The 24,870-nt window shown below is 39.2% G+C and overlaps 1 protein-coding gene across 1 annotated transcript in view; it reads left to right on the top strand.

Annotated features, from left to right (window-relative positions):
* Window positions 1–24,870, top strand: part of CACNA1C (calcium voltage-gated channel subunit alpha1 C) — a 448,111-nt gene that overhangs the window by 266,458 nt on the left and 156,783 nt on the right. Inside the window, exons 6-7 of the mRNA XM_013127834.3 lie at window positions 7,157–7,318; window positions 9,056–9,252. Coding sequence (XP_012983288.2) covers window positions 7,157–7,318; window positions 9,056–9,252 — 359 coding nt within the window. The remainder of the gene's footprint in view (window positions 1–7,156; window positions 7,319–9,055; window positions 9,253–24,870) is intronic.

A 24,870-nucleotide genomic window follows, 5' to 3' on the forward strand; every position in this document is an offset into this window, starting at 1 on the left:
CAAAATTTGTGCCTGTACTGGAGCTTGAAAGGCTGTTCTCTGTCACAGCTGCACTTGAGCATGGAGAAATTAAAACAAGAAGAAGTGTGATAGATCATTTCACCGAGAACTAGTGCAGTCTTCTGGCCAGGCTGCATAGCTCTGTAGGGAGATGAGCAAATAAAAGTTTTTCCTGTTTGTGATCCTTCACAGTGATCAAGTATAGATAAAACTTTTACAGTGAGTCCAACAACAGTTTTCTCAGAGAGTCCGTGATCATCCTGTCAGCAGAAAGATCAAAGTTAATTCCTGGTAAAGGGTGACAGCTGATCCTTGCTGGCCCAGGAACTGCCAGGGTTCTTCTTGCATGCTGTTTACCTGCCTTACTTTCAGCCCATCTTAGGAACGGCAGTGAATACTTCAACTCATTCTTCCCCCTCTCAGCATAAGACTACTTTATAGCACATTGTGGTCTTTGTTTGCAACAGCCTTAAATCTAACTTACTGAACTTCACTTGTGGTTTTGCTCAAAATAGTCTTTTCTTCTGTCACGCACAGTTTCCAGTAGGCAGCTAGTTGTGGCTTTTCTCTCCATTGTCCTTCTCTATCTGCAAGTCCCTGCATGGGAGGGACCACTACACCTTTGCAGTTTTATATTAAAAATCTGTAGATCTTGCCTGATGATTCAGCAGCTAAGCTAAGCTGAGCTGGTGAATGGCTGGAGAAAAAAGTTGAGCTTGTAGGAGCTACGTAACATATTGTGAATGGAAAGATGAGCAAGGTCTTCTAGTCAGCAAGCAACTTTTTAAGAAAGTGAATGCTTATGTACTTTGGAGAAAAAGCTATTATAAAAGGTAAAGCCTCCTAGGAGGGGAAAGGGATGCTTGTATGAGTGGTAGCAGAGGTTTCTTCCAGCAGAGAGGTAAAAAGCTTAAGTCCAGCGCATGCATTTATCCAGCCATCCTCCTTAGGCAGGCAAAAGATGGGCTCTATGGCCACCATGCTGAGGGGCAAGCTGTATTGTTTAGCTGTCTAAGTTAGGTCACTGTGAGAGGCAGAGGATACCGAAGATGAATTGCTTTCAAAGAGAAAAAAAAACCAGAATAAAAGGCTTGGTTTTGTTGTGGCTTTTGTTTTTTGTTTTTTTTTGTTTGTTTTTGTTCTGCTGTTCTTTTCTTGCCTCAAAGGATGAGGCAAGGGTGGTATTGAAAGACTTGACAAATATAAAACAATTGTGTTTGCATATACATGCTCGTTTGTATGAGTCTCCTTTTGTGTATGTGTGTGTATTTCAGTTTCAGATGTCAATGAAAACATGGTTTGAAAATGGAGGAATGAGAACATTGGGAGCAGATGCCAGAACTTTCTTTTTTCTATTCATTCGAGCACATGCTTTTGAATTGTATGTTTGTGTACGTTGAAATAGCACTACCTACTCCAAAATAGTAACTGCTCAGCTTGAAAAGTGTCTTTTCTAGTTTTTCTTTCACTTTAGCTACATTTCTGTTCTGTGTCGTGCCTTTCCTTCCTATTCTAAGACCTTTTCTATTATTCTTGAAATAGAAATGACATCTGCAGCCCCAGAACGTTGCACTACACCCACAGAACTTGCTTTATCTAGAAATTTGCCACTAATATTTTGAGACTCCAGCAAGACAGTAAGGACTGCCTCTCCAAATTTTTACTGTACAGCTGTCCTTAACCGAATGGTGCCATATGAGTTCCCTTTGCAATACCAGTGAAGAAAATCCTCAATGTTTTCCCTCACAAATCATTGCAGATGATCTTATCTAAGATATCTTCCCATGACTGTGGACCATTTTATGGTCGAAATGTCTGCTGTTTTCCAGGCTCCCTTTAAAATTGGAAAAACCTTTCATATTTATGATCTTTTTTTATTTTCTTAGCTAATGCCTATGTTTATTAAATGATAAATATTCACTTTGGAGAATATTCCTAGTTATATTGCTTGTGCTTTGGAAATGGAGATAACTGTAGTGGCAGTCCCCTAGTATAGCATCAGAAATAAATGTGATCTGTCGATAGGCCTAGCTGGTGGCTGGGCATGGTGCATAAACTCTACCGCCTGAGTGATTCCCAAAAGTGATATGACTCAGGCACTGTGCTGAGTCACAAATCCTCCCCTGCTTCCTCCTTGCTTGCAGAAAGTAGTAGTTTTCTTCTGAACTATATTAACAGAAAAATAATTAACTCCTACATCCTTGGCAGTGGCTTAAGTATGAAAATCTGTGTGTTTGTGTATGTATCAGGGAGGTGGAGGAGGGATGGATGGAGTTGAAAGTCCTTCCCTTTTCCTTTTAGTCCTGCTCATTCCCAGAAGGTCATTTGTATGAGACTGTGCCTGCTTATAACTCCTGGTTCAAACAGTGCCATGGTGTAGGCAGCTATAGCACTTCAAAACCAATGAAGGAGTAGACTTGGGGTACACTTTCTCTGAAGATCTGGGTTGCTGATATCATGAGGACAGGAAACCACCATGTCCAGCAAACCAAGTTTCATCCAAAATTGGAAACACATGAAAATGTAAGATAGGGCTGTGCTTGGAAAGCCCCAATATTTTTTTGTGAGACCAACCTAGCATTAGTTTCCTTGGATATGTTCCACAGCACAGCAATGCCAAGTGCATTTTAGCAGCTGGGTCTAGTGCACTTTTCTTTTTTGTGACATCTTTGCTGAGCATTGGTTGGAATCCAAAAAAGCTTGTAAGTACACAATGGGGTATGTAGGTAATCCCATTGCTTTAGGTGCAGACACTTTCATGCACAGAGATAAACATGTTCTTCAGTAACTGCCTGAATTGATGAGACAGCAACCAGCTCCTCTCATGATTGTCTTCCTGAGAGGAAAATGCAGCATCATATAATACCTCTAAAACACCTGCAGTATCCCTAACACTATATTTCCCCTAGCTTTGAAAAAGATCAATGTTGCTTGTTATAAGCTCTTTTCCTTCTTTCTTCCGTATTCCCTGTACTTCCCAATTGTGCCCTAAACCTTTGCATTGATGCGGTCAACTCTAGAGACTGAAAAGGGCTTGACCTGGTATAAAAAGCAATGTTGTTCTCATGTAATAAATATTTTAAACACTTCATCAGTGTAAATAAACGCTAAATTCTGTGAGCTCAGGGAGTGGCATTAATGTGTTTTGCTTACTGAAACATTTATGGAGCCAGTGTCAGCCAACAAAATGCAGCCAAGAGGGGTTTTTTTAAAGGTAAGTTGAAGTGCTTTCAAAATAAATACTGAGAGCTGTTTAAGATCTTCAATTATTAACAGAAGAAAAGTGTAGGCTGTAAAACTGCAAATAATCCCTTTTGTGGCACTCTCCCTAACCTCTGTGCAGTTACCTCTTTGTCCAGCCTGGAGTGAGCCCCTCAAGGCAGATGCTGTGCCTTCACAGATACTTGGAGAGTGTCTAGCACATGGAGAGAGTTTCCACAAATTACTAAGAATACCAAATATTTGTCAACCATTTATTTTTATATTTACTTGCCAGGATGTAATTCAGGGCTCTGTGTTTATGGTTGGCCAACAATGGCATTGCCAGCCTCTGTAAAGCAGTGTAAAAATGCAGCTCCTTGCTCTGCTGTGGGAAGGGAGTTATTGGCATCACCTTCTTTGAACCCAGGGGCCAGCTTTGCAGTCTGATAAGGTCACTGGGCATTCTGATTTAATTACAATTATAAGCTGCAAAGTTCATTGCTTGGAGTGCAAGCCTTACCTCCACAAGGGATAAAATGCCAAAGGTGTGCAGTGTACAATGGTGTATTGCAAAGAGCATCAGGCAAGTGGAAATGTAGTGCCCTTGTATTGTGAACACCCGTGTTGGATGATATCTGCGTTTTACAGTGTGCAAAGATTTAAGAGCATGAAAGAGTTGGGACAGAGAAGTTTCGTTTTTTGGGGTTTTAGAGGGTGGGGGGTGTGTGGTATAAGTTCAACTGGCTTTTTTTCCTCTGCACAGGGAAAAACATGTAAAAGTGTGTAAAAGGCATCACCACTGGTTAGAAAAAGTTTTGTGACTGCATGTAAGGGAATGGTTTGTCTTCATTTACCTTGATTAGAAGTGCATCTGATCATCCACAGACACTGCACCACTCAGATTTCAGAACACAGATTTTATGTGTTTTGAAGCATCCCTGTTTATTCCACCTACCCATGGCTCTCCCCAAGTCCTTTAATCCTTCTTTATCTGTTCTCCCTATTCTCTGCCCCTGCTACTACACCAACTTTTCTGATTGTCCAGGCCTGATTCCTCATGCCATTCCTTGCAACAGCTGTTCATGTTGCAAGTGGCTGCTTGAGCTGAGAATTTACTGTCTGCAGCTATATTGCAGCAATAAGCTTGACAACGATGTGGGGAGCATATGATGTTCATATAATCCTGTGCACTTCTACTACTAGCATTCATCCATTCTGAGAGGACATTTCTAAAGTTGCTGCATAGTTAGTGGTTTTAAACTTTTAGAAACTCTCTGAATACTTCAATGGTAATATATATGTATATTTATGTAATATATATATATGTAATACATATATGTAATATATGCAATGTAATATATGTAAGCTTGTTAATTAATGGAGTCATCTGAATTCAAAACCAGGCTGCCCTACCAGGGTACTGCACAGCACACACACACACGTTGATTCATGCTAGCAGTATGCAGTAGCTCATCTCTTCTTCAAAGTTTTGGTTTATTATCCTCTAGAAGCTTTTCTCTAATTAAGCTAGCTGAAGCTCCTGTAATCTTCTGGCGGTATGTGTTCCCTTGACTGTCTAAACACCTTGTCATCTCATGTTTATGGCACATGCCTTTGATTTCACAAGCACTGCTTTGTTAACACAAGGGGCATTGGTTTGTCCAGATACTATCTTCTCTGGACATCTGTAGTACACTGAAGCACTTTCATGGCATGGGTAGTAATGAAGCTACCTTTAAAAACCTTGTTCATCATTTTGTCTGTCTTAAGTACCCTCTCAAGAGCACTGGGTAGATCCTATAATGAATATTAAATCAATTAAGAATAACAGTAATTAAGGGCAAAATGCATAACACCTTGACTATAATTTGGATTAACAGGGCTCATAAAGTCACTAAAAATGGAGGCCTTTACTTGCTTTTGTGTAGATTTATTTGAAGCTACAAATAGTTCAGTCTGCAGAGTTTGATTTTTTTCAGCTTCAGAGCCATCTCTAGTCTTTTAACTTTCTTGTGTTGTACATTGGTTGGGAAAAGGTGGGACATTGTTGTAATTTTCTGCTGAATGTAACATTCTTGACTGCTGTGAAATACTGGGGTGATGTTCATGTGGAAAACAGTTCATTTTCTGTATGTATTTTGAATCAGTAGACTGAATAAGGTGAGCACCTAGGGGGAAAAGAATGACTGCCTTATGTAATCACAGCAGTATTTTTACCCCAGAGATAGTTTATTCAAAGTACCTAGAGGTAACTGAGTGAGCAGAACAGCTCACTCTTTTATTAGGATGAGTTTTGATCCTGTCAGTATTTTACTTCATATAAGGAAATTCCTTGTGAAAGAGAGAATGTTTCATGCTGAACATCACTCCCATTGGATAGTAACATGAACCATTAACAGATAACTGAACTGACTACAGACACCTGAAAAAAACACTGTGACCAGAGGGATGCTGGTAGTCAGTTTTGAATTACTGGCAATGAATGATCTTGCTGGCCTGGCAGCTGATGCCACTTTTGATTGTTTCTGCTGTGCTCCATGTGGCTGGGGAGCAAATGCAAAGTCTCAGCCTTAGCTGTGAATTGACAGGTGGATTGCCTACAAGTGAAAGTGTTTGTCAAGAGATGTGTCATCCTTATTAGAAGGTATTTAAATTAGTTAGGAAAAAGTAACAAAAATGAAAATCTAAGATCTTAGGTGATAGATTTAAAAAGTTAATAGTTATCACAAACTCTTGGCAGATCTGTAACAAGCATTTACAACTCATGAATCACATTTTTTCAAAAATCACAGCTAATATCAACTTCTCTAAGGAGATGACAGCATTTGCAGGAGACATTAATGGTTTCTGGCTCTCACTCATTGCAAAATCATGAGCTCGTAATTGTTCTGATCTGGCTATTTGTAGACTATAGAGTTCTAGAGGTCTCTCAATATTTCCAACATTATTAACTTGCCAGTGACAGTGGTTGCTATCACTGCCACCAGTCATAGTAACTTTAAGACCTTTGTAAATGCAAATCCTTGCTAAAGGCTGGCTTTGTTATTCTGGTTTTACAAATAAGGAGAAAGAGGCGAGAGAGGCCTACGAACCTGCAGCTTGAGTCAACTGCATCTGAGGGTACACTGCTTAGTGCTTGAGCAAACTCAGCTACAAGTTATCTTCCCTCACCCATTCTAAAACATTTGGGTCACTCATGATTAGGATTTATACCAGTCTCATGCCTTAATAACAGCCATGTAATAATATTTTGTTCATATCCCTTTCCAGGAACCTGGACAGCCTCTATTATATAATGATCCCTAAATCTTGTGGCAAAACCAGCACTGCTTGTTCTGACTCTCCCTCTGTTCAGACTGAAGTGAGGTAGATCTAGAGTGCAGGAAGATCCCAGCAGGGCTGGGAGCTCTCTGTCAGTATAGGTTTGGTGGTCCTTCAGCAGCTCAGGCTGTAGATGAGATGGCTTGACCCCTGGAAGAACACAGAATCAGATTAGGACATGACTTCAGTTTACCGTCTTTCCCCATGCTCTGGGATGCAGCTCTGTGGTGTCCCAGCACTTGCTTTCTTGCATGTCTCGCTGTTCTTATCCTGCTTAAGTTCTGACTGTTCTTCATTTTTCCCATGCTTTAACTCTCCTCAGTACTTTCCTGGGCATGACTTGTTTCTGGTTTTCAAGAACAGGCAAAATAGCTAATGTGCTTCCTCCCCAGTGTGGTGGTATTTCAGTGACAGGTACCTGTTTTACTTCAGTCTGTGATGCAGGATGCAATGGTAAATTTGTGAAATAGTGGGTGTTTTCTGGAGGGAGGTAATCTATAAATGTAAATCTTTACATCATCAAGGTATGAGTTCAAGTGAGGGGGGATGAAATAAAGATGACATTATTGTGCAATTTATAGCCTCTCTATTTTGTTCTCTTGCTTATAAGTGTTTCCTTCTGTTCTCTCTGCAGGTCTCCAGGTGGTTTTAAATTCAATTATCAAGGCCATGGTCCCTTTGTTGCATATTGCCCTGCTGGTGCTGTTTGTCATTATTATCTATGCCATCATTGGACTGGAGCTGTTCATGGGGAAGATGCATAAGACCTGCTATCATGTGCAAGGGGGACTGATAGGTAAGGGGAAAACTATATCATACACACAAAGATTTTCTTAGGGAGGTATTCCCCAAATATCTCAGAGCACTTGTGCTGTCTGTAAAGGCTATATGCAACCTGTCAATTCCTGCTGAACACAGTAGTGAACTTACTAATGTGGACCTTTGTCAGTACAAGCAGCCTGAGTTCTTTAACAAGATCCTTAAATAAGGATCTTTAAGTCTTTAACAAGGCTCGAGCAACACTAAAGTAGTGATGATTTCACCACTAAGCAGACTGAGCTACAAAGGAGGTGGCATCACAAACACATCTCCATTTTAAAGTAGTATCATTGTGAAAGATTACTGTATATTGTAAAGGAATTGAGGCCCATTACCTTTTTTTTTTAATCACAGGCTGTGACCATGAGTAGAAGTGCAGCTAGTATGAAAGCAAAATTATATTAATGGGAAGAATTTTTTTGCACCAAATCTATCAGGAAACAATTTTCAAATTTATATACAGAAAGAAATACTCAGATTTCAAAATAATTCAATTGTGTTATCACTCACTCATCTAACCATCTGCTCTTTTTCATTTGATTTACTGAACCTGAACAGCAGTAATTTCCCATGTGGTAGTGGGTGCCAGTGTCTAGGACCCGCTTCATCTTATAATCAAGAAAATATTGTAAAGCAGGAAATTGTTTCAGAAGTTCTATATTTTCTGCTTTTATAACACTGGCAGATCTCATTTTCTGGAAATGATACTAGAACTATAATGAATTGTCAGTCTGATTTACAACTTTAAAGTGTATATATCTTTCTCCATAGTGTGGAATTATTTATGTTACAGCATCTAAGTCTATTATTGCTGTTTCTGGCATGCTTTAATGATGAGAATGTGAAAATAAATTTTGGAAGATTGCATTTTTTTGCCATATAGGATGAGAAACAAACATAATTATCTGCTCCCACACACATACATACCTGCATCTGTTATAAATGTAGCACTAAACTCTGAAATCCATATATTTAAAAAGATGAAAAAATCTTCTTGCATAAATTTTTGTGATTATAAAATGGGGGGGGGGGGGGGTGTAGCATTTTTCATATACCAAAGCATTTAGGCAGGCTTGTTGTATGGGTTCTCTGATTTTTGGAAGCACCTGTATAGAATAAGGGCTATGTAATCAAGCTACAGTCTTAGAGAGCTCATCAGTGACACCTGGATACTGCTGAAATGCCACACAGCTTTTAAACTCTCAAAAGAATGGAGCTCCAGACACTCTCTGTTGTGATTTAGCAGTGGCCCAGGACTATAACAACCTATCTCCAGAGCACTGGAGCCTGTCTGCTGCAGAAGTTCAGCCTCCTTCACTGGAGTGCCAATCAGTGCTGCAGTTTCCTTCCAAGATTAACCCAGATGCCAAGTGACTGCAGTATGAAAACACGGGTCATATCATGCAGCCTACAGAAATGTAATAGACTTGATCTAATGTTCTCTTTCATGTTGAAGAGCATGATTTCTTCCTCATAGGACAATATGCTTGTCTAACTCAGTTTTGACTGTAAAATTTGAAAGCATATCCATTATTTTTGCAAACAGAAAGTGAAGCATAACAATTTCCTCTGTCTATTAAAATTAATACAGTTGCTTGTGTATTCCTAGATAAATCTGTCAAATTTGCTGCAAAATGTATTTCTTCAAATATCCTTCACTCACTCACGGCAATTAGTTCTCTTCATCTCTTTTTTCTCCCTCCTCTCCTTTAAGATACACCTGCAGAAGATGATCCATCTCCCTGCGCTCCCCAGTCTGCGCATGGGCGGCAATGTCAGAATGGCACGGAGTGTAAGGCAGGCTGGGAGGGACCTAAGCATGGCATTACCAACTTTGACAACTTTGCTTTTGCCATGCTGACAGTGTTCCAGTGCATCACGATGGAGGGCTGGACAGATGTATTGTACTGGGTACGTATCCGAAAATGATAAGGTGAAAGGCCTGCTCATGTGCTATGGCTATGGTGAAGCTTCAGGGCTTTTGAGCTTTCTTGCTTGTTTCTATATAGTGAAGGCATAGTTGCTAGCATGGAGCTTTAATTAATTCACTATATTAGTGGGTAAAATGGGAGGGTTTATGTGGTGCAGTTAAATCAAATGTAAATGTTGAGCTTCCAGTGATATTTTAATGTTGAAAGATGGCATGTGGTTTAACAGTTTTAAGATAATCAATGTACCTTTATTAAGCTGAATGTCATGTAAAGACCTTCTCTGCAGGAGTGAAATATCTCGTACATCTCCAGATTACCGATGTAGAAGTATTTGTGACAGAAACTGTGTGCTCTACCAATGGCATTAGTGTTACAAAGGTATTACGCTGATCGCTCTTAGGCTTTATAAAAAAGGCCTCACAAATCCCTTTTCATGTCAGCACTGCATCTGATTGTGATTTTTATCACAATAGTATTAGAATAAATTCTCAAAAGTTTTAAGTTGTTCTCAATCATGGTTGTATGTTTAGCTGAAACATGATACTATCTTTAAGCTAAACGCAGTCTCATCTTGCCCTTTACCCTAATTCTGGAAGTTAAATAGCTTTAGTTTCTACCTTGTAATTTCTGATGTGTTGGGAAATTCAGTGGCAATACAATTATACTATCGGAGTTCAAATCAGATTTAGCCTTCACCTGTAAACCAGATATAAACATGCTTCTTGATTCAGCTCTTGCCATCAACTTTTGCAGCAATTCACACACAGCTCAGTCACTCCCGTCTGTGTAAGGCTAACCCAGACTCTGACTGACTTTGAAGACTCGCATATTATGGCACTTGATTCTCCAAAATGGTAGGATGTGTTACAATGCATGATGGAATTTAACTCAAGAAGACCCCAAGTACACAAAAGGATAATCTGGACTGTGGCAACTTGCACTGTTAATCAACATCAGCTTTTCTCTTAAACATCAGCCTGAAGCTGTCTTCTACCCACCAGTGAGTTACAGTTTACAAGATTTCCCTTTGAAGATTTAGCTTATCTGCAATAGATAGTCTCTATGTGGAACAGCTAGAAGTTGTCTCTTTATCCTCATAAATTTAGATTAGAATTGTGACTCGAGCTTCTTTTTAATGCCTGAGGTAAGGGGCAGAGATCAAACCACAAGGGAAGTCTGGGTCTCAGAGCACAAAAAATGCCTTTACTTGAAAAGAGGGCATAGACTGATAAAATAATAAGGAAGAACAGAAGTCAGAAACATAACTGAGCAAAACTACTCCACAGCTCAACTATATATGATATGCTTGTCTTTTTATCACATTTAATTCACATTCCTTCAATCTTCATGTGATTGGGAGGATTTATAGGTAGTTCAGGGGAGACAGAAGAGAATAAAAGATACCAGAAACAAGCATGAAACATGAGAAGAATTTTGTCAGTGTACACTGCTTAGTGTCATAAAACCTAACCAAAAGTTGTCATTGTTTTCTCCAAAGGCACATGTAATGAAACACCCTGCCCATCCCCACACTTTTGGATCCAGGCATCATTTGCATGACGGGATGTGAATCGTTCAGAACTCAGTTATCAGTTACCTAATACAAGGAGACAAACCCTTATACTCAGTATTAAATGATTTTCTACCATGACCGCTACAGATGGTCTGATTTTTTTAAGGCATCCCTGCAGCAACCTGGATTTTAGCTGTGGGCCTTTGTTGGGTATTCAACCAGCTTTTTTCACTAATTTCCTGATCTGTTCTTTTACCTTTAGAGACAGTATGGTGAACTGAGACCTGAAATTAATGCCAGTTGATGGTCATTATTTTGGGGGGCATCTGTATAGTTAGCTTATTATATTATGGCTTTGATAAAATCATAAAATCGTAGAATAGTTAAAGTTGGAAAGGACCTTGAGATCATCTAGTCCCAACCCCCCTGCCATGATTAGGGACACCTCTCGCTAGACCATGTTGCCTAAGGCTCTGTCCAGCCTGGCCTTGAACACTACCAGGAATTTACTGCTTCCCTGGCCAACCCAATCCAGTGTCTCACCGCCCTCACAATAAAGAGCTTCTTCCTTATATCTAATCTGAACTTCCTCTGGTTTAATTTGAACCTATTACCCTTTGTCCTATTGCTACAGTCCTTTGCTTTGGAAATAAGAGAAATATTTGTTATCATTGGTTTTCAATTATTCCTACACAAGACTACAAAAGAGTTAGCCTTGCAGACAAGATTTCAGTAATTGAGGAGAAGGAAATTTAGTTTGTAAAGATAAAAACGTATCACCTATGTTTAAAGGCCATGAAACACAAAATTAGAGTAAATACCTGAGCAACTGAGCTGACAGGCACACTCAGTTAAGCTGTATTGTTGTCCCATAAGACCTTTTGCCTCTGTTTCATGTTGACTACATGGATAGAAGTCAACTGTGATCAGTGTTTGCCATATGGTAAAGAAGGTATTTGAGATGCAATGCGTATTTCCTTCTGCAGAGAGGTCTGTGCTACTCTGGGGGCAGATGTTGTTTGGGCAGTTACTATAGGGCACACTAATGAGAAACATTGTGGCTTTAATATTTATATGTAGAAACAGTCTCTGAACATTGACACTGTAATTTCATATGTGGGTATTTCAAACCTGATCAATTGTGGTTTATACTGTAAGCTTTATAGTCTATGTAAAAGGCATTCTACTTAAGCTAGCCACATCAAAAGTAAGATTATTTCTGGATAGTACATAGAAAAAATGCAACATTTCAATCTCTGAGAGTGAAGGACAAATTTTAGTAAGTGGAATAGGATAACCTATTTTAAACTTAGTGTGAGCCATTGTTTCTTTAGTGAAGCCTGACTCATTTATAACTCTACTCCCTGGCCTTTACCTTTTAAGCCAAGAAAGGTGGACTTGTCATAGACAACCCACTGGGGGCTGCATCTCCACAAGAGTGTAGAGATAGGAGGCTATTTTATTCTCAAGTAGATAACACTTCAAGAGATCTCCTGGATCCACATTGAGGTTCTGGAAATTAACACTTGCTTTGTTAGGAAATAAGTCTGCACAGTTAAATAAATTGGAAACGCAGGTCCTCTCTCTCTGACTACACCCTGAGAGTTGGTTGTCCATTTTACACTGAAAGGAAAGCACAGATTAAAGAAGAGTGTAAGAAAATGTTGTCTGCAAATCAGACAATTTTGCAGCTGAAAAATTTAGGTGATGACTTTCAGAGGTCATTCCTTAAACTTAAAGATGTAAAGTAATTAATATTAAAAGTGCTGAGCATTCAAAGTTCAAGCACACTGTCAGCCTTTTAGCTCCTCTGCAATTCAGGGTAGATACCAAGGTATGCAGGGAGTTTTCTTTGCTTCCTCCTTAAATCTGAAAAGAGCCTAAAGCTCAGCAGAACCACAGGTAAAGCTCTGTGCTGAATTAGTTGGCTGGAAATGTTTAGACAATGGAGCAATTCCCTTGGCCTGAACTTTTCTACAGGTGCTTTTCAATTATATCTTCCTATTTTCTGAAAGATAGCTTTTGAAAGGTACCTAGATCTCTGCTTTCCTCCCAGTGGGAATGGAGGGAGCTTAGCACATTTCAGCATGTTGCCCTGAAAAATATACTAGCAATTTTATGAAACCTAAGTCTGTCTTGTACCATACTTTGCAAGGTTAAACCTGCATGTTAGAAAGTTAGAAATCTGTATGACCTTCCACAAGCCTTGGACTCCTAATCCACTTAGTAGCTCTTCAAATTCTGTCTTGTTTTCTGCTTCCCTCTTCATGCTTCTCCGCATGCCTCCTTCAGCTTTTTGCCTCTGTAGTGAAGCCTGTCTCCTCTCTCAATGGAGTACTATTTTCCAGCCTGTGTTCCACATCTTCACAATAAGATAATGAGAAAAAGGAAAGCAATAAACTTTTATTCCTTAGAAAGATTTTACATCAATAAGATCAATACACTTTCCAATCTCCTCTCTTATGCAGTAGATAAGACTTGTGAGGTAGATTGGCATCTTTTGAAATGTGAAAAACATGTAAGGAAAACAGTTTGACACCGCTCTAGTGGCAGGTAGGATATTACTTACAAGGAGCCAAAATTTTAATGTGAAATAACTATATTGGACAGGATGAAAATCCATGAAAAACAACCTTATTGACTCTTTGCTGAAAAATTGATCTTTGTTGAAGGGAGTGTTAAGTGTTTATAGAAGCACATCTCCTACACTGCCTCAATCTTACAAGGTTTGCTTTGTCCCAGTAAAACTGCCAGGTGGCTTTATCTCATATGCATTCAGTTCACAGAATCATTTGAGTAGATAGGCACCTCTTATGATATGTCACATCATAGGTTTTCCTATGCATGGTTGAGAGATCAAGCTTATTATTCTCAAAACTCTCCTTAATGTATGATCATCCAGCATTAGCAGCTCGCTCCCTTGTGCAGGCACCAAGGCCCATTTCTGAAGACCTCTCAGTCTTGGAAACTTCAGCAGCAGATGCAAATCTAAATGTTACAAATTGAGTAATTTTGTATTTTGTAATCAGTCTCTGCTGCAGTCTGTTATTTCTTATTGTCTTGTTGACTGAGGAGCAAAATTAATCCCTGTGCATTTTGTAACATCCTGATTAAGTATTTGTAGACATTTGTTGCCTTCCCTTAATCTTTTTCTAATCTGAGTAGATTCACTTCTTTCAACCTTCCCTAATGGGGCTTCTTTTTAATTATTTTTAATCAGTTTGTTTCTGTCCTTCAGGGGACACTTTGCTTCTGAATTAAATACAGTTTGGACAGTGTCCTGTCTCTAGAAAGGCTTTCATCTTCATGTGAAATGTGCTTTCTGTAGCTGGAGCCTTATGACACTGCATGCAAATCTGCCTGCTGCAGCCTCAGTTTTGTGTACCTGGTCTCTCCACTCCCCTGCACCTAAGCTATTATATAAATAAAAGAAAAAAGAGTGCAGAGCAAGTGCAAAACACATCCATACATTGTTGCATTGGGCTGTTCACGTTGCTGGGTAGTGGAGAACCTGGTCCTGAGTTGTTCTGCATATAGTTTAGCCATTGGAGCTTGAATCCTAGGACTGAGTAATTTTACATGATTTATGTGCTTGATGTTTATTAATAATAAGCAGCCATAAGCCTGACATAATTTGTGAAGTATTGGCTTTGTCCCATGTGATTTGGAGCATGCTTCAGGATACTTGGTTGAGTATCTGAAAATAACATGCAGTGCCTCCAGGGACAGTTTACCTCAAGGCTTTAACTGTAAACTAAAGAGTGTGGTATTATTATAAATGGACTGAAGCCAGGTCTGGATGAGATCCAGGGCACTAACCTGTCCCTGGAAGAGATGTCTGAACTGGCACATGATAAGTTGACTCCCTCAAATTTAACCAAACAGTCCTTGATGGGCTTCTCAGCCCCTAGACAAGAAGATGTTTTAATAGTCTAAAACAGTGTGGCAGAGCCACCACAGTGCAGGTAAAGTCACAATGTAGTGAGACTGAATCAGTGAAACATTCAGAAGCATCACATTCCCAAGGGCAGCACAGAGTAACATATATAGATGCAGTGGGTTAAACAGGCTGTTCAGGAAGATCCTTCCATCTCTGAATGTGAGATCGTACTTAACATAAGAGTCACTAAATGAGCTTCAGACTGGAACTTACAGTAACCCTTATAATTCCCATCATGAAATCAAAACAGTACAAACTGGACAACCAATATAATTAATTTTGCTGACAGCATTGAAATATCTTGTGGGCTTTTCTTATCTCCCCACAGTGTGTTGCAGCCAAAGAGGAAGATGATGTGAGGCATACAGAGATATTGCCACAAAGTTGAAGACATTAAACGCAAAGCTGCAATCCCCAATTTTTTGCCAGCTGTGTTTTTCCTTCTAACCCTTTATTCTTGCAGCACTTAGGCTTGAATTAGTAAGGCTTTCCACACAAGAGAATGATCTGATTCTAAGAATATATCTGTCTACATGTTTCCATGGTGTTTATTCCCATCCGCCCCCACCCCTCCAAGAAAATGTTGGGCTTGTATTGTTGTAGGGTTGAGGTTTTTTAATCATCTTTTTGGCAGGGCTTTGTATGGATGAGAAAAATTTACAAAGAATATGCACGCAAGTATGAGCAACCCATCTGTGTAATTGCAGAGGTTATTTCTTCTCCATCTGTAACAGTGGTGGATAAGGGGAGAGGGCCAATAGTTCAGAGCACTGAAGGGCCACAGCATTAATGCCCTGAAAACACAGTGTCCACCCTTAATTTGCATAAATGCTGACCTACATCTGTTTTGGTTTTTCTCATTAACAACTGCATTGCAACTGTCCTAGCTGCCTGTATTGCTACCTTAAAAATGAGTAACAGTAGTGACTTGCTGATTGCCACCTGCCACAAAAACCTGCTGCTGAACATTTTTTCAATGCAAAATTGGCACTTATTGTGTGAAATGAAGTTTCCATGAACCCTTCAGAACTCAGCTTTGGACCTCTCAGTCCTCTTCCTTTATATGGAAAGAAACTCTCTATTAAAGATAAGCTGCTTTGGGTGGGTTATGGGGGGGTGTTAATGGAGACCCTCTGCCCAGTGCTCCTGCTTGGGAAGGACCTCTTTAATAGCCCTGTCTTTCTGTTGCCCTTTCTCTATTGTTTCTTCTATTCTTTCTTAGACTGTTTCCTAACTGCTACTGTCTAATCACCAGAGATCTTTCTTGTCTTTAATCTCCTATCTCAGAGCTATAAAATTAAGAGATTAGCTACTGAGCTAAATCATCCTATATGACTTGGGATTTTGAGTTCCTCGGTGAGTGCACTGCTTTGGGCCCTACTGCCAGTTTTTCAAGAACTGAAGATTGTTGCCTTCTGAAACAATTGTCTTCAGAGTTGTTAAGTTTAGACCCATATGCTTCAGACAAATTCACAAATAACAGATTTTGGTTCATTATCTAGACCCTGGAAAGAAAAAGACAGGGGCATACGACCAAGGTCAGAATGCAAGTGGTGGCTTTAGAACTTTTTGAAAAACTCATGTTTATTTTGAGTTTAATTTGTTTCAGCATCTTGTTAGCTAGACAAAGAGCAATGCCACTAAATCCTTACCAGTCTTACACTGAATACAAGTCTTTCCTGCCTTCAGAGCGAATCGGTCCACTAATGTTGGCTTTATTCATTGATTTGAGTGATTTCTGCCTGAATTGGGACTTAAGGACTCAGTATGATGGGTGGTCATGCATTATAAGTGTATAGTTTAGCTGCACCCATGGCCTCCTCTAGAACTGTTTCCTGCTAACTCCAGTCCTCTGAACTGCATCTAAATTGGAGTCCTAAAAGCAACATCTCCCTAAAGAGACCAGAAATAGAAAATTGAGAGTTCAGGACTCAGTCAGGGGAATATTTACCACAGAACATCCATACTGTGGGTTTTTAAAGCATATCTATATTAAATCAGTCCTGGACATCATGCTGATCTCATCTACTTGATGTTGCTGGTAAAACTCACAAAAAAAGGAGAAGGGGCAAGCTTGTCTGAAGATAGTGCAGTTGCACCTCATTAAGACTCTTTGAAAGTAATTTCTCCAGTGAACTTCTAATGCCCATACAATAACTGTGAGTGGCTAATGTGTGTGTATCAGATTAAGATATAGTTCTAGATGCTGTACCTTTTGAGAATTTTGATTTCACAAATGAAAGTCGGATTCATAATCTAAAACGTAGAACTGATTTCTAGGAATATCATAGATCAAGAACTGGCTACAAAGGAAACTGACTTAGATATTGACCAAGTGTAAAAAAAAGAATTGACAGTCATGCCTCCACTTAATAAAGAAGGTAGTGATTATCTACAGCTTACAGTACTGTTTTTCATTATTTTTAAGAACTTAATCGACTATGTAAATCAATGAACAGTATGTGCCTGCGTATTCTTGTGCATGCAGCAATCGGTGCTGTTCTAATATACTTGTGGTAGAATTTGCTATCAGTCTACACTGAGATAAATAGAAGCAGTTATAAAACAGCAGGACAGTAAAAGGGGCAGAAAATCCTTTCTGGATAATCAGCTGTGCAAATGTAAATAAGCAAAGCCAGGAAGGGATAGCCCAGAATTCTAAGATGAAATTAAATCTTTAGATTTGGAGACCCACCATCCTAGGGGATATTTTCATGCTTGAAATCAGCACTTTATTCTTTTGGAGTGAATTTCCAAAGCCTTTAAAAGATGAAAAGGTTTTTAAATAACTGAGCAGCAGTAAGAGATGAAATTGCTGCAATAGCTATAATGAAAGAACTATCAGCCCTGTGGCTCAATAGCCTTTGGGCTTTTGCATGACTTTCAAAGTCCTTTTAAAAGGGGAAAAAAAGCATACACACTTACATGGCAACCAAGCAACTCATGTAAAGCTCTCTGACTTTTGACTCTGGAGGCCTGAATTCAAATCCTGATTAAGTCACACAAGTCCCAGTAATTTCTGGAGGTCACTACTTTCCATTTCTGCAAATTGCAAATTCACCTAACAAGCTAATTCACTTATGTACTTGGTCACATGAGAGAATGGAGCACCTTTATGGGTGCTGTTACCTGTATAGGGACCTGACTTTGGCAGAACTCTGCAGATGGACCAATGACATGAATCTCCTATAACCACAGGCAAAAGTAATGTCATTGTTGATGTTAGCTGTTGAGGAGGGAAGAGGTAGGGAAAATGATCTGTCAGCCACTGAAGGAAAGCCCTGAAGATCTGCTCAGTCTGGACCTAGTGTCTTTAGGAGTGACCTAGGAAAAGAGCCCAACCAAACAACAATAACAACAAACTTTTAAGGGAATAGTTTAGAGAGAATTATTTAAATCCTCAAAGTGCAGCAGCTCCAGCACACTCTAGAATGTGAGTTTCTGTATCACTTGGCAATACGTTTTGGGTAATATGTTCTATGCTAACCTGAATTGAAATATATTTAATTACTTTTTTTTTCTTTTACATATTAAACCTGGAGAAAGAGAGTGAGGTGGCAATGCAGGAGGCTTATTTGAGGTCAGAATTTGTCTTTGATGTCAGGAATTCTCACTGTGTAACTAATGTTTTCAGTAGGAGTTCAGAATCCCTGTATTGCCAAACATATTGCAGATGTATGTAGCCCCCTCCAGCTTTCACAGAAAAATAGGTGTCATGGTTTGAGCAGTGGCTGTCATTTTTTCTCCTTCTTGTAGCTGGTGCAGTGCTGTGTTTTGACTTCTGGGCTGGGAGTGGTTGCTTGGTGGCGGGCATGTTTTGAGGGTGTTTTTGTTCAAAGCCTTTTCTGAGCACGTGCCCTGCCGGGGAGGAGGGGAGGCCGGGGGAAGGAGAGACAGGACACCTGACCCAGGCTGACCAATGAGGTATTCCATACCATAGCACGTGATGCCCAGGATGCAACTGGGAGAGAGGGCTGGAAGGGTGGAGCTCTGGAGGAAAATGGAGGAGGGAGCACATGGTGCTCAGCCAGGCAGGGTGGAGTGAGTTATGGGTCGGTGGCTGGTGGGGTGTTGTATTCTTTTCGCTTGTTATGGGCTGTATCATTATTATTTGTAGTAGTAATGGCAGCAGTGATTTTGTGTTATGCCTTAGCTATTAAACCGTTCTTATCTCAATCCATGGGGGCTACATTCTTTGGATTCTCTTTCCTAACTCTCCGGGAGTTGGGGGACTTGGTTTAAACCATGACAATATTTAAGTCCCACAGGAAAGCACAAAGAGTACAGGTGGGATGGGAAGAAGTGTAAATGGTGGCTTCCTGATCATTTCTGTTTTCCCTCCCCTAGTGAAATTGACTGTAGGAATTTCCCCATGGTACTTGCACAAACAAAATTTAACATGCTAGGATTTTATCAGCTAAATCTGCTTTTCAGATAGTTGATTTGCCATGGTAATCCATGTCCCTTTGGAACATTCCTAGTGCTAATAAAAGTTGCAACTTTGTGAAAACAAAACCCCGTGCCACTGCTGTTCTCTGTAAGTAAAGGGAGAGGTTAATTTTTTTTCCTCTATTTTGAAATGAAATGCCAGTAGCCTTTGCCATTAGTTGAAGTTGTACAGTAAACTTGTGTGATGGCCATTTAAAATTACAGATTTAATTAAGACAGTAGTAAACACACCCAAGTCAATATTAACCTCCTGTCCCTCCAGCAAGCACAGGCTGCAGTGCTGTAGAAGTCTGGGATCTGTAAGCATTTTCAACAGAAATAGCTTGCAGTGGAAAAACAGTTCAGCTCAATCATTGTGTGCCACAGACATTTTGACCTGCTGGCATTTGGATGCAAGTTTTAATTCTATTCCCATTCTCAGACAGAGACCTTATATTCCCCATAATAGCTCAATCTGTTAAAGAACAGCTGACTACAAAGAACAATGTGCACCCAACCTGAAAACAACTGAAATATGAATATAAAACTTTACTAAAGAATGAAATAATGTTGTGGACTTCAGTGATTATATATAGGGGGCTAAAAAACACAGTGGAAGGATTCAGTGACTGCATACCGTATCAGTAATCTGGGGTGAAAGGTGGTTAAAATTTGTTTGGGTTTTTTTTCTATGCCTCAGACTTTATACAGTCTTTCCCAGCTAAGAAAACGTGTATATCCTTGAAAAGGTGGGGCCAGTATTTGAGTGATGAAAATATGACTCAGTGCTGTTAAAAGAAATAAGTTTGGCAAATTCTACTGGTAACAGTCCACTTCCCGCATACTGTATGCAACAAAAAGCAAATACAGTTTGCTTCATATCTTTTATGTGTTCTTCATTGAAGGGAGTTCATATAATAGCAAAATGGCATTCCACTGTGACTGCATAATTTCAGAGATCAAACAGCTATTTTACAAGTTTGCACTTTGCTATCAAGCAGCTGACATGGTTGTAAGGCAGTGCTTCTATATCTCCGCTCTCACCTTGTTCTTGCACAGGTTGCGGCACTGTGGTAGGGCTCTTCTGCAGAGCTCCTGCTTTTACACAGTCTTCCCAAGAAGTCCAAGCCAGTCAAGGTGTATCTTCTGCAGGACTGTGGCCTCTGAGGTTGAGGCCAGCACTGCTTTCACTTGTCTTCTCTATCGTGCTGTACAGACAGGTCAGTCCTTCTCTTGTGAGAGAGATCAGGCAGCATAGCAATGAACTATAGCTATACCCAAAGGTTTTCTAGAATAAACAGTTCACCTGGATCAGAGCAGGTGTACTTGGGTGAGAACATCTACAGAAAATTCAACGTAGTCTTTGTCGGAAGAGCTGAAGAAGAGATCTCTGCAGACTCCCATTTTTCTCAAATCTGTCTGCCCCTTTTCTCTCTTCTGGACACACACTGCTGCAGTTTCTTTGATTCTTTCCAAGGATTCTCTGTCACAAATTAATCTCTTCCCTTGACGGCTTCTGTTGTCCTCATCAAGGCAGTCCTTTCTCAGATGATGGCTCCATTTAGCTCCTGCAGAGAGTACTGTACAAATTGCCAGTATTTCTAGCTCAGAGTGGAATTTTAATTTGCTCTTTCCATCATTACAGAGCATACAGAACAATTGGGGAATCAAGGTACACATAGGAATCTTATTATTCTTCCCACTGCCTACGTAGGATGAATCTTGCCTACACTATTTGCTTTGATCCTACAGTAACTGTACAGCAGAATAACCTGTCTAGAGCATCCTCTGCCCTGGTTCATGATGCCCTGTGCACTTCATCCAACTCTGTCTTACATTTCTCCTGAGGACATTCTGGAAAAAAAAAAAAAGAAAGGTTATAAAGGTCTGTGTATTCATATAGAATGCACATATGGAATTTATAAAATTCCATAACTGAGGTAACACAGTAAGAAGATACCTAAAAATAAGTGCTTGGAGAGAGCCACCAATCTTAAAATTTACCTTCTCCTTCAGTAGTTCAAAACAAAAGAAATGTAGTTGTCCAGCAGTTTTTAACAGGAGCAACTGATCAAGTGCTGCTCCTTTCTTTGAATGCCATCAGTTCAGACTGAAGCTGGGTTGAGCTCTCCAGTCTCTTCTTTTCATCCATCTGATGGTGCCAGCTAAAAAATGTGGAGCATTGCAGAACAGTAATGAGGAGCAACTGTGTCTTGGAGTCAAATTTGAAACTATTAGTATGTTGATGCTTAGAAAGAAATTCTACCCAGAATAATAGCAAAGGCATCTGGAGTCCTTTGCTTATTATGTTTTAAGTCCTTCAGAAGCAATTTTATCCCATTGTTCTTAAGTCCATAAAAGTAAGTTTGGTTTATTTTAGGTTTTCTATTTTTGCTTATTGCAAGGTTTGCAGTTTTGTATTTTTTTTACCCCATCTCTGTTCTTTCTCCTTGGGTCAGTTATGAGACCTTAAATTCCCACTCCTTATCACCTGTGTTAAAGACTCGGGAAGGCTGAAAGAGTATTTCAGGTTGATAAGATAAATGGTGATACTTGTGGTGATGCAATAGAATGTCTAGACTGAAATGCTTAAATCTTTTTTTAATTTTTTAGTCACCATGTACATTAAACTTCTGATTTTTTCCCAAGGAATTTCATAAAATGAGCTCCTTATCATATATTTCTCCCAGTCCTGTGCCCCATCCCATTCAAATAAAGCACTTATGCATATCACTTCATTTCTACTGGTAACAATAATGACAATTGACTTCAATGGAATTATTGACCATTAACTTTAATGAAATTATTCATATGCCTTAAATTTTGCACATACATGAGTACTGGATTAAAAACCAACCAAGCAAAGACAACTAATTAGATTTTAAATATTGAAGGATCTGCAAAGTGGAAGGCACTAAGTATAAATCCATCTTTTTAAGGATATGCAATGGGTAATAAGAAGTAGAATTATTTTCTTTCTCCTTCTGTGAATGAAGTCAGATGGATACATGCTATGTATAGACTTACTTGAGGTGTATGTGGAAACCAGACAGGAATTTCTCAAGTGAAAATGTGCTTTTTTCACGTCTGTATTGACATGACATGCAGCAGCCTCACACCATCCAGGCTCCAAACAAATCAGCAGATTGAGGATGTATAGGATTTCAGTGCTGAAGAAGAAATCCCATAGTTTGCACCACAGGTTGGAAAAAGTGCTTATGGAACCTAACATGCATAGAATGTCAATTTTAGTACTGTATCCCTTCTTACTGTAGCTTTAGTTCTGTTATACCTCATTGAAATCTTTCTGGACTTCTTTTAAGCATTTATGGTTCTGTGAAAAAATTAGAAAGTATGAATGAGTAATTTCCTTGTTAAAACAGTGTTAAGAACAGTGAGGCTTACAATAAGTTACAAAATGCATAATTAATATATTTATCACAACTATTACATTAAAAAGGAGCCAGTATAATATAAGAGGTGTGCTGTTTAGAGATCAGAGAAAAATAGTTTGCAGGATTTGTTTGGCTAACGAACAATACTTAATTTTTTGCATATTTAGGGGTTTGTTTGTGTCACAGTATTAATAGTCAGTCCAACTACCTACCTGTGGGTTATTTAAGAGCATAAGTGTTAAACAGGCAGTCTCAGATGTCTTATATCTCTATGGAGAAGAAGTTGAGAGAAAGCAAGGAGTCAAGCCTTCACATCACGAGTCCTCTGCCTGCTCTGGCTACTAGCAAAAGCCTTCAAGGCAAAGACTGCAAGTACTGCAAAGCCAAGGTGTTCTTAAGCCCAAATCAGCTGTGCAGTTGAGAAGTTAACCAGAGGAGAATGTTTCATTGAACAAATAGTTCATTTTTTGTTTGCAGATTATCCTCAAAAACATGCTATTGCCACTTACAGCTGTTAATTGTATGTTCTTGGGAACTGCCAGCAATATCCTTTTTCCCATTCCGGATGAATATTTTGTTCACCAGCTGTTTCTGCTGTTGTAGTGTACCTAGCATGAGGAAAAGTAGAAAAATAAATCTTTCAAAGTGTTGCTTCTTCACTGCACAAATTTATCCAGGCACCTTCTGGGAAATTCACCAGTGTTACACTGTTACGCTGATTTTATGATATCTGTTTTGTTCACTGACTTGTATGAATGCAAAGCATTTTAGTCAATCTGTAAAGTTTCAGAAACAAAGCAGAGTTTATCATGAAAGCAGCATAAAGATATAATGGAAACGAAAGAAATAATAGAAGGGTTGCTTTCCAACCCTAACCTGTGATTTTATGATTCTATGATCCTCTGTTTATTTCAATTGTTTTTGTAGCTGAGTTCTGACTAAAAAATTGTGAGGAAAGCATTTTTCCCCTCACAGTGCAAAAGTCTCCCATCCTATAAAAAATGTTTCTAGTGTTGTTTAAGCAGAGTTTAACGTAGTAGTTCCATGAGCATATGTGTGAATGAAATGCATTCATTCAGATATTCATGGGAAGAGAAGGAACAAGGGAATGGAAAAGGAAAATTCATGCTTTAATCCAAACCCCTTTACTTTGTAATTGATCAGTGATAAATATCTAAATCTCACATTAGTATATACATGGCCCTTTATGTATCCAAGGAGCCATTCCTGCAAGGCTACCATTAAATCTTTGATCTAAGCTGAGGAAATCACTTCCACACATCCTTAAAGTTATGAAGGTGCTGTTCCTGAAAAAGATGATTTCCAAAATGAAGGCTTCAAGCAGGAGGATATATTCAGTGACAATTGTTACCTTTTCTTTCTAATATCTCCAGCTCTCAATATTCTCCAATTTTATATAGTTACAAGAAAGATTTCATTTAAAGATCTTGCTATTGGCCATAACTGTTACATTTGGCTAGATCATTTCCTGAGGTAGAAAATTCCTCAGATAGGCTGCATAATATAGCATTTCTACACAAGATTTCCAAATTTACTGCCCTTTAATTTTATTGAGTACTCTCCTTCTCTCGATTATTGTTACTCTGTGAAAGGTTATATACTTCATTATAGAATACTTGAAACACTTGTCCTACATTTGAAAAACACTATCATGACATTCTATATTCATTAGAAATCAATTAGCAATTTATTCATGAAATAAGACTGTAGCCCTGGTGTCCTAGCTAACTTAGTTGCCATGATGCTGCAGCTCTCCAGTACTGTGTACTAAACAAGACAAACTTCAGCTTGCTGGTTTCCAGTGACAGCTGCTCTTCTGTGGTGCATTAAACTTTTCCTGTAACTTTCAGTTATTTATGAAAGACATTTGGCACAAAGTGTCAGGCTGTGGGTGTATGAACTATAAAGTCAGCAGAATTCAGTGAATTGTGTCTATCCCTCCCATTAAGTGACCGAAAGACCTCCACTATGTGCTTGGTGGTGTTCAGCCATGATTTTAATAGATTATATGCCTCTGATATTTGATTTGAAGTATGATGTCTGTGTAACAAATGAGATACTTGCAAAATGTGCCAGACTACTATTCCTGGGGTAAAACAAAACCCAAACTTGTAAACAAGTAAAGCATGCATATCTCCTGTGGCTTTATCAATATGACTTTCACCCGTGTCATCTGAAGAACCAGAAGGCGTAGGCACAAAGGTCTATTTATAAACAGACTTATTCTTTGGCCCCTACTGAAACTACTGGTTCTAATTGTGATCAGCCAACATCATAATTAAAAATCCTGGTGTTATTTCT

The sequence above is a fragment of the Melopsittacus undulatus genome, chromosome 5 (genome assembly GCF_012275295.1).
Source record: "Melopsittacus undulatus isolate bMelUnd1 chromosome 5, bMelUnd1.mat.Z, whole genome shotgun sequence".
Classification (NCBI taxonomy): domain Eukaryota; kingdom Metazoa; phylum Chordata; class Aves; order Psittaciformes; family Psittaculidae; genus Melopsittacus; species Melopsittacus undulatus.